The sequence below is a fragment of the Silene latifolia genome, chromosome Y (assembly GCF_048544455.1).
Source record: "Silene latifolia isolate original U9 population chromosome Y, ASM4854445v1, whole genome shotgun sequence".
NCBI lineage: Eukaryota > Viridiplantae > Streptophyta > Magnoliopsida > Caryophyllales > Caryophyllaceae > Silene > Silene latifolia.
The window spans coordinates 362,604-374,222 of NC_133538.1; the positions used below are offsets into that span (position 1 = coordinate 362,604).

The window sequence follows — 11,619 nt, forward strand, 5'->3', positions numbered from 1 at the left end:
TTAAGGAATATAGTTAAAATAATGAAAATTATTTTATAGGGGTAAGAATATAGGAGTTAAATAATGAAAATTATTGAATATGATGGGTTATGGAGGTTGGGGTGGTAATTAAAGAAAAAAGCCAAGGGTAGGAAAGTAAAAACCATGTCCAAATATGGCAAAATGGGACAGTTATGTGAATTGACAGAAATGGCAAATGGGACCCTTATTTAGAATAGGAGGGAGTAATTAACTAAAGAGAATTTTTTAAACAAAAATAATAATTATCAAACACCACATAATAGCAAATATGACAACATAGCTACACGATATGCAAATTGTCCAAATGAGGTTTCCAGTTTAATAAGACATGTAAAAGCTTCATAAGTATGAAATAACCTAAATACATATAACATTATAACATGACACACCTATGATTCCACCCAATTCTATGAATTTAGAATAAACCAGTAAGTTTAGCACAAAACCAGTAAGTTTTTTTGGGTTCTTTGTGCCAACTTACGTCTCTGAGTATCTTAGAAATTCAAAATAATAGCTTATCAGGGCCGATTCCAAATTGTTTGGCCAATGCTACAAGTCTTTCTTTTGTACATCTCTCGTATAACAAGCTCACGGTACATATTCCATGCTTTAATAATGTCTACTTTGGATTTCATTTGCATTTGAATAACAACATATTGAGTGGAGATATCCCTTCATGCTTAAGATGTCTGAATAAACTGTGGATAAAAATAATCGTTCTTTATATAACTACACTTCAAATAATTCTAGAGGGAACCTTAAAACAAATTTAGAACTCGGACCACGCTGCATTGAAACAGTTCAGACAATATCATTACAATTTTCAGCTGAACACTACATCCTTATTGATGCACAAGTATATTTCATGATTACTGAATGTTGATCAGGGTTTAAAAATCGAATGTGTAGTTTGGTTTTTATCCCGTCTTTTTATGGGGATTTCTCCTACCACCAAAATACTTAAAACAATTATTCACTGCTAATTCACCTATAGTTAGCCAGAGAGGTGGAAACACTAATGATGCTCAGCAGTTTGATATAGAGACCATAAGAAAGGCAACCGGTAACTTCTCGGATGCAAAAAGACTTGGTGAAGGTGGATTTGGACCAGTTTACAGGATACTAAAAAATCAAATACTTTCTCAGTTCTCACGCAAAATGCCGAAGTGGTTTAGTACTGAAAAATTGATGAAACTGATGACACTTAGGCTTAGAGGAAACAGGTTTAGTATCCTATTCCTACGCCGATATGCTCCTTCCCTCAGCTCCTAATTTTCAAATCGCATTATTATTAGATATTTAAGTTCCGAAATTCAATTTTGATTTTTTAAGCATTCCCGTAAATAATGCAAATAGTACATGAGAATAGAATGGATATCTATTGAACTACAACTCTTTGACATCACTTTTCTCCTTAACATGTGACATTCGCATACGAATATTTTTTTAATGACTATTCGCAGTAAGCATCTAAATAGATGACAATCATAAGAACATTCATGTGATAATGGAATGGAAAAGAACTGTTGAAGCACATAAAAGATTTAAAACCTGGGAATATGTTATAGAAAGCCACCCAACAAGGCTGAGCACATCTATCAGGCCAATAGTCTGCAACAGATCAAGCAAATATGTGAGTATAGTTATGAAAAGTATTATGCATTAAGCTGGATCTTAAATTGGGTACTCAGTTTACATACTTGAGCCAAAATTTGCAATTAACAAAGCATAAAAACACCAAATAAATAAATAAAAAGTCACCCTACTCGTGGGTATTACCAATAGCATATTCATGAATTTGTCAGAATCCTATATCCCTTTATTTCATAGAAACAACAAACTGGATTAATGAAAATTATTACGAAATAACTAATTCCATCTACAAAAGACGATCGAAAGCAAGAAATTAAATAGAAGCGTTCATAAAGTTTTGATTAATTACTTACCTATTTAGCTGATGACGATGATTAACGAGGGGCGTGATTCACTGGGATGATAATTGAGAAAGATGGGCAGTAGATGAATTACGTTTAGGTTAACTAATTAATTGGGATTTTTAGGGAAAAAAATGAATTGGGTAGCAGATGGATTATAGGTCGGCAACTGATGAGGAAGGAGATGAATGAAAAAATTGGGGAAAAAGTTTGGGGGAGATGAATCAACGACGGTCTGAGTTATTGGGGAAAAAAATAATGAAAAGTAAGGCGCGGAAATGAAATGTTTTGAGAGCGTTAAGCCATTTTTTCAATAAAAATGATTATTATATTCTTGAAATGGATATTTGGGGGAAAATGGGCCGACGCTTTTAAAAGCGTCGACCATAAAGCGTCGAGAATGCAAGGGATTTGTTGTAGTGTCCCCACGACGATACACTAGGTCTAATGTATCCCTTCTCTATCAGATCATCCAACTGTTTCCTAAGCTCCTCCATCTCCTTAGGACCCATACGGTACGGTGCCTTAGAGATTGGCCCCGTCCCTGGTTTCAACTCTACTGTGAAATCTATCTTTCTTCTCGGCGGCAACCCCGGAATCTCCTCTGGAAACACATCCTCAAACTCTCCCACCACCGGTATCTGATCAACTGTCGGACTCTCTATCCGGTCATCTCTCACATGGCACAAGATCAAAGGACATCCCTTCCTCAGGTAAGACTTCAAAGTGACAGCTGCAATCAACTTAACTTTGGGTTTGACTAGAAACCCACGATAAGACACACTAACACCCTTAGGACCTCTTAAAGACACTTTCTTTTGATGACAGTCTATCTTAGCTTTATACTTTCCCAGCCAATCCATCCCAACTATCATCTTAAAACCGTCAAAAGGAAACTCTAGCAAGTCTACAGGGAAATCAACTTGCCCAACTATCATAGGTACATCCCTATATAACCTCCCACGAGATACAGACTCACCCGAAGGTATAAAAACTTGCTCACTAACGGACTCATATACCCTCAAACCCAACCGTTTAACATGACTCAAGATACAAACGATCGAGAAGCCCCCTGAATCAAACAAAACAAAGGTATGAATACCATTAACAAGAAAAGTACCGGTGATAACATGTGCATCCTCCTCACCGCTTTCTTCTCCATCATGAATAACTTTCCACGGTCTTCCGTCCACCTCCCGACAAGATCTTGGGTGATGTGGTCGGCTTAGCACCCGGCCCTTGATTGTTGTTGTTGTTCGTTGGTGGTTTCTGATAAGAATTACCGCCGTTGCGGTTGCCTCCACTTTGGTAGCTCGACTTCCCGGTTTGGCCATGACCCAGTAGGTCTATTGCTCGCATAGCTCTGCGCAGGTCTCTGGAAAGTTCCCGGTGCACTTGTGCACTCATGTCTCTTGTGGCCTACACCACCACAACTATAGCAGGTCACTCCCCAACTACCACTAACACTTCCACGGCCACGCCCAAAGGAAGCCCCAACACTGAACCCTGACCCAGAAGAAAACCCTTTAGACTGATTGTGGTTGCCTTTCTTGCGATTAGATTGGCCACCACCCTCGCTCTCAGACTTCCTTTTCTCACCACCTGACCTCTCCTGAGCCATCTCCACCAACCTCTCAGCTCTCCCAACCCTCTCATAAGCTTCCTTAACATCAGTAAGGACTCCCACGGGTAACTTATCCATAATCTTAGGGGTCAACCCCTCTCAAACCTCGGCGCCAAATTCTCCTCACTCAAACCCATATCCTCGATACCTAGACTTGTCATTGAACTCGCTGTAGTACTCGGCCGAGAGACATCTCTCGCGGTCATCTTAAAAACTGTCAAACTCTTCCCTCAACTTACTCCTCACATGCTCCAAAGACAAACTCTTTTCTCATAGCCCTACGAAACTCTTCCCAAGGTATAGCAGGTAAACCTTGGTTCACATACAACTCCTTAGCACTCACTTTCACCGTATCCCACCACTTACCAGCTGCCTCTCTCAGATAGAATGCAACCTGTTCCACTCTCATCTCATCAGGACAGTGAACCAAATCTAATATGTTCTCCATCTCTCTAAGCCAGTTATCAAGAAGGTTCAGCTCCCCAACTCCCTTGTACTCTTTCGGGTTAAATCTCGCTATATAGAGGCTGATTTTAGAGTGATCAACCTCTTTCTCCTTATCCTTATCCTTATCTTTCCCCACAGTCTTTAAAGCCTCAGTAAGAGCATCTTGATGCTCCAACATCTTAACGATGTCATCTATGTTCATAAGCTCAGCTCTCGCATACAACGCATTCTTCTTGGGCGGCATCTTGAAACTATAACAGAAAAAGGGGTGGATATAAACATACGCGCCAAAACCTCAAAACACGAAAATAAGCTGCCCAGACCCTACTCGATCGAGTTCCCAAACATACTCGATCGAGTAACAGGCTACTCGATCGAGTGCCCACTATACTCGATCGAGTGCCCCAACCTCAGACCCCAAACAGACCTTCTGATCTCTAACATACTCGACCGAGTAGCTAGGCTACTCGATCGAGTGCCCGAGGTACTCGATCGAGTGCCCAAAAACACGATTCTGGACTCAAAATCGTCAAAAACCCACCCGATCAAGTCAGTCCCACTCGATCGAGTCATGCTAACTCGGAAACGCTACCCGCATGCAATATCATATGCTAACATGCTAAAAACTTTATAAAACCAACATTATATCATAACTAAGCATATAATGCTACGCATCTTTTCATACGATCTACGAAATAATTATATCATGTTATTAAACGCCACATTGTAAACACCCAACATGTTTTCGTTCCAACTACAATGCTACATATATCATCAACCTTTCTTTCACATTCCCAACTTCCTACCGCAAACACCCAACAGTTACACACACTCCATCACATTCACACACCAGCTAACCAAACAACGCATTCAACCTTGACATACACCCCCCATGTGACCGGTTCAAAATTGTAGAGCGAGTTTGCGACTTCAGGACGTCTCCCAAGCCTTTGCATTAGCTCCTACAACCTTTACCCCGGGTTCATTTTAATTGAATCCCTATGTTCATTAGGTTCATTGGTTACAGGTTTCAAGATCGTCGCTCTTATACCATTTGTAACACCCCCATACTCCAAGTGCCTTACCAGGACCACTCAGGTATGAAGATATTACCATCTCGGTTACCCGAGGCATGATATTCATAAGACAATAACGAAACAACTTAAATGATATAACTTTTAGTGAAAAGTACAACTGAAACCAAATCCCACAATACGGGTACAAGTTCTTAAAACCAAATGTCTACTGAAATACTGAAATGTCATAAAACTAAAAGACTACAGTGGAAGACTTCTATCGTCAGACGGTGGCACCTCCCAGCTATCCCAGTACTCAACTCAATCCTGCTCAATTCCATCGCTCACCATCCCCGAATGGATCACCGCAGTTTACAAAACAACAACCGGTCGACTAATCACACAACTCAATATATATCATCAATAAGATAAACAGACAGCTTAACCGTCACACACATAACCACACCAATTCCAACAATCTCAATCACCGACTGTCCACTGGACCAGTCCTGCCAGTGGGGGACCGCAGCCGCACCCACCAAATCCCCGCTCCTCATAACGAGCGATAACCCTGTCCATTAATATGCACATCCCCTTCCGTGGCGGGTTCCACGAAGAGCGAAACTTGGGCGTGAAGCCACTCCCGCAAGTGACCCTACTCAGCCGAGGACACGCCTCGAGAACCAGAGACAAACAATCACAATCAACAACCGTCACAATACAATTACTATATTATTCAATCAACCACAACACATCAACAATCATCCCATTATGGGACTAATACTGAGTACGAAATCCTACCGGAAAGCACAACTATCGACGGTCTCTACAAATTTGAATCAAAAGCTTCTTCTACGAACCCTCCTCCTATCATACAACATACAAATGCTACCAAATCACAAACTACTCAAAAACCTCCAAATCCCTAGATTAGGGTTTAACCAACTTAAAGGAAAGACAACAAAAAGGGTACATAGATCTTACCCTTGACGCAAGGATCTCAACGGTATAACAAACGATGAAAACCGACCTTCCAAACTCCGGGATTTGCTAACAATGCGATTAAGATGATGAACGTACTTGCTTTCTCTCTTTGACAGTAAATTAGGTTTTGCAAAAGTGTTTAGCATAATGACGAAAAAGGTTATATATCTTAATCGCATAATTAACAAAACCCGAGAAAAACTCCCCGTAAACCGGCTACTCGATCGAGTACCCAAGGTACTCGATCGAGTACCTCCTTACTCGATCGAGTATCCTAGTTACTCGATCGAGTACCGAACAGGTCAGAAACTATTTTAAAACGCAACTCACCCTTACTCAACAGAGTAAGGCCTACTCGATAGAGTACCCAAAGACTCATATATACGGAGTATTACAGTTACGCCCTTTGCCCAAATCATTTGTTTGTCTTTTTATTCTTTATGAAAAGTATTTTATTTATAGACAAACAAATAATTGGGACGAAAAGGGTATCTATTATTTGATACAAAATGCAAAGAAATAAGAGCGGTTATTATAGTTATTAAAGAGAGAAAATTTCAACGTGCACGTACAAATAATAACCCCAACTTTAATAGTCGGCCAAAGGCATTCATGAAAATTTCTACATCATCGCCGTCATCATTAGATGGTAGATCGAAGAAAATAACTTCTTCTTCATCATCGTGATCAGGTGCAACATTCGATTCATAATCGGATTCGTTCACATCGGCTCAAATCGACAAAGAGGACACAAGTGCTTGTACATAATCAGTTAAGTATGCATTGATCATGAAACATATGTTGACATGGAAACCACGCCAACTTCGTAATAATCACATCACAACTATTACTATTATTACTATCCTCGTCGTCGTCGTCCTCGTTGTTGTTGTTGTTCTTTTTTGTTGTTGTTGTTGTTATTATTATTATTAATATTATTATTATTATTATTATTATTATTGTCGTCATTAGTTTCATTAACAACAAATCAATTAAGACAAATAGAACAACTCTCCTCCTTCACCTACCCCTCCAAATCGCCCTCATCAAACATCTCAATAGCACTCTTAGAAGCGGGAAAGGGACGCACCTTGTCTGAACGGTCCAATTCCAATGCCATACCTAGCTCCTTATCCGTAATAGGTCGTTTCAAAATACTCGATTGTTTAAACCAAGCCCTGACTCCTACAATTGCATGTACACGTGTTTTTAACAATAACTAATTGGTCCATGCCCTTACTAACATCACTACGTACTTTTCAAAGTTATTGAATGCACGTTAACACTTGGCGTGAAAAAAGTCGAGGAATGCCACCTGTCATTCAGTGCAAAACAGGTTGAACGTGTCAGATCGTACGAGGTCTGTAATTGCCATGTAATCAACGTCGAGGTAATACAAAGACTCACATCATTGATATGTGTAACTAATATATAACAGGGCTGTCTTTGGGCCTGTGCGGCCTGTGCGCCGGCACAGGGCCCCCAAATTTTTGGCCCAGAATGTCGTTGCAGTTCATGCGCAGAATGCAGATGTAAGGGCTGGATATGATCAGGTTCCTTAATTTTCTTAAACTTCCCAAAAATATAATCAATCCTTTCCAATCCTCCAACTCATTATCTAAATATTTTAAATATCTCATTCCTCCTTTGAAGGTTATTATGGTGCTACTTGGCCAGGTTTATGTGAAATAGCTTCTACTTTCTAGAATGAGTTTTTTCATAAACTACTTTTTGGAAAAGTTGTAGTTGTTTGGCCTAACTTTTGTAAAAACAGTTTCTTAACAAATGGATGTGTTTGGCCATCATCCTATTTTCCAGTTTTTTTTTTCCTTTTTAAACTAACATTATGACATATCGGAAATTAATTATTATGATTACACATCCTCGTCAAATCAAAAGTGTGCCAACAAATAGATAGAAAAAGTTTACGTTTCTAATATAAATTTTAAGATCGTCTCATGTTCATAAGAGACGTAGCAATAGAATTACGAAAAATAGACATGTTTACATCATCTGCAGCATCGCCATGCTCATCTGAATCATCTTCATCGCCATGCTCATCTGAATCATCTTCATCTTCTACGTTGGGCATATAATTTGGATCTGCGTCACACTTATCAAACTCTTCATCTTTCAAATAGCATTTTTCGAATAAAATTATGTAGCGCCATAGTTACAACCACTATTTTACATTGGGTCGAAAACTTATAACTGGGTATGTTAAATAATATTCTCCATCTGTTTTTCCAAACGCCAAATGATCTCTCTATAACATTTCTAAGAGATGCATGTGCAAAATTGAATATTTCAAAATACCCAGTTGGAGGTTGACTCGATCGCTTATAATCAGCAAGATGGTAACGTGCATTTTTTCCCTTAAAAGGTGCCAAATATCCTTTCGAATTTGAGTAACCTGCATCGACTAGATAAAACTTACCTGAAAAGAAAAACACATTTAATACTAAAAGATAAAATAAAATATAAATTGAAATGAAAAGGGAGAAAAAAACTATGTAACTGACCTTCTGGAGGATATGAAAATATATTTTTCCCTTTTAATTTTGCTAAAGTTTCAGTGAGAATTCGAGAATCGTGTGCAGACCCTTCCCATCTAGCTTCGACAAATGTGAATAACATGTCAAAATCGCAAATTGCCATGACATTTTGAGTTGCATAACCCCTTATACATATATAAGGGATCTCATCTTCTTTTGGTGTAACTACTGCACGAACATGAGTATCATCCATAGCACCTATGCACCCTCTGAAATGAGGCCAAAACTTATAATCATCTCGAATCTTTCTAGGAACTTCTTTAAAATTGTAATCAGCTGGTCTTATGATGTCTCTAGAAAACATCACTAAAGACGTTAAGACCTCATTAAACTTTCTACTAATTGTTTCCCCTGAATGTTTGAATCTAGTTTGGAGAGTACGATTTGATTGATTATGTGCACAAATCCAAAGAAATATTGCGAGCGCCTCTTCTGCACGCATCTCTCTAGTGGGATGCAATCCATACTTAGTCACTAATAATTCAGCTAATCTTATAAAGACATGTGACTCCATTTTAGTCTGAGTCACTCAAAAGGAAGAAAGCTAGACAAAAGTATGAGAGATGGCACAAAGTTTTGTTTAAGACGGATGTATCCGTCTTAGCCTTAAGACGGGTCAAGTATGACAGATAAAACAAAAGTAAAATGTCTAAGAAGGAACAAAATATTTGTCTAATTCATACAAATAGGACACTAATTTACTTATTTAACCTTAAGACGGATATATATTGTCTTAGTTGATACTAATTGACTTATTTAACAAAATACACTATTTGATGCATAGAATAATAAAACGCCATGGTACATATACATGAAACAGTTAAGCAATTTGCTGAACACATAATTTTTCAAGCAGTTGGTCTTGCTTGTGACGAGCACTATCCGTCACAAGCTGAAGACGGATAGTACCCCTCTCACAATAAGACAAATGGAAGGGCAAGTGGGGGGGGGGGGGGGGGAATGGAGCACTCCTGGATAGTGCTACTTGCATATTGTGAGAGGGACACTATCCGTCTTCAATGAGATTTTGTGTTTTTCAAGAGCCAAATCGGAAATAATTATTCTATCAGACATTTTACTGGAGATGCTAAAGCATATCTATAAGCATGAAGTTTAATAGAGGCGAGAGGTACAAAAGAAAATAGATCTAAAATATGCCATCATTCTGTACAGTCTACAAACATGCAGCTGAAAAAATGTGCCAGAAAATAAAGAGCAAATTGGTGTGACTTCATGTAGTTCAAAACATAGAGAACTCTCACTGCAAATAGATATGCTGAACACATAATATACAGAGTAAAAACTTAGTACAAATGCTTCAACTGCACATTAAACTACAGTCAAACATGTAAACAAATAGGACCTATGCCTCAAAAAACTGAAATTTCCTAGTGCAGGCAAGGAAAAAGCATGACTGTATTTGTCCATTAGTTGAAATCTATGTTGGTCGGATTCTTCAATATTACCTCGCGTACATGGGTAGGACACTCGGACATTTCATTTTAGACCAAAAACATGAATTTTTTCATAAAATAGCCGAATCCGACACTTAGACACGTATACCACTATTTATCTTCTCTACTGGGAATAAGCATATCAAAGAGCCAATCTAACTAGTTCCACGCATCTTGATACACAGAAACCTATGGTCATGCCTACTGCCACAGACTTTGTCGCTTTGACTCTTCACTTTCGGGGTCAATACCAGTGTTTTCACACAACATTCAAAGACATAGGTATGGAATCCATACCGACCTTTACCAATTGTACAATTATCATTATTTGATGGAGTTCATTGAAATCAGAAAAGATTAATAATTTACCAATTCAACTTATCATATATCTCTAAACTAATTCACAAACATTAATATCCTCAAACACAAGGCTAAAGCAAATTGTTAATCCCTTCTTTGTAATCGATCTTCAACTTAATCAAATACTACTAGACCAAAATCAAAAGCAAAATACATCACCATAATTATTCAACATCCCTTTGACGATTTTAATTAATTTTATCACTGAAAAATTAAAATTAATAATCTCAGAATGCTTGACATTAGTAGAAGATTATGATTATTGAAGAATTAACATTAAAGGAGTAGATAATTACCTAGTATTACAGAGAAATTAATTAATGGAGCCGATCAACAGATTGGAAAGGAGATAAAAATTGAGTTCAATAGCAATGAAATATAAAGGTATAAGAAAGGGATTTGTTACGCGGTAAAAAAAAATTGGTTTGGCGCTTAACAATATTTGTGGAATTGTGGGAAACATAAGCAGAAACAGCAATTTAGTGCTTCTGTTTCTAGGGGCTTTTTTTTAGGTTTTGACTTTTTAAAAGTAGTTTTACAATTTCCAAAAATATAGTGTTTGGCCAAATTTCTCTTTTTACATTTACAAAAACACTTTTTAAACTTGGCCAAACACCCCCTTTAAGAATTTTTGAGAAGGACATGAGGGGTAGAATTCGCAAGTGTCTGGTCATGATATTATTATTGTGGCCATTAGTATTATTATGATGATAACTTCTGAAAGTTTATAAGGCTTTATTTATATATGTTGTTAATCAAATCTCTACTCCCAAGTTTGAATAGATGTTAATTCCTATTCCTAATGAGATTTCGATGAATATTAAAACATGGATTTTATAAGCTTCCATAATTATTGGATGGAAAAATTTAAGAGAAATAGGAATAGGTATCCCGTATCTGAAGTTATAATATTACTTTGCGACTACTTCATTAGTTCAGTGCTTTAGTACAAGCGTGAATTGGAAAACACAAATTCTTAAATATATTGGTCATTACAATTTATTTTGTTATCAATAAAACATATAAAAAAAGATAATGAGTATACATCAATAAACACCCACATAGATTGAACTCAAAGTTAATAACCTTAAAAAAAATAATTGTGGCCAATCACCGTATAACACTTCATTTTACACAGGGGCTGAAACATTGTCATCATCACTTGTGATCTGCATATGTTTCAACAAATTGTTAGTGTAAGTATTTGACTTAGACATACATTAT

The 11,619-nt window shown here is 37.6% G+C and overlaps 1 protein-coding gene across 1 annotated transcript; it reads right to left on the reverse strand.

Annotated features, from left to right (window-relative positions):
• Positions 1-7,971: 7,971 nt before the first annotated feature.
• On the reverse strand, positions 7,972-9,095 carry LOC141634304 (uncharacterized). Its single transcript, XM_074446527.1, has 3 exons — positions 8,549-9,095; positions 8,440-8,463; positions 7,972-8,156 (listed from the first exon to the last, which is right to left on the reverse strand). Exons 1-3 carry the CDS (start codon positions 9,093-9,095, stop codon positions 7,972-7,974), a joined length of 756 nt encoding a protein of 251 aa, XP_074302628.1.
• Between the last annotated feature and the right edge of the window lie 2,524 nt (positions 9,096-11,619).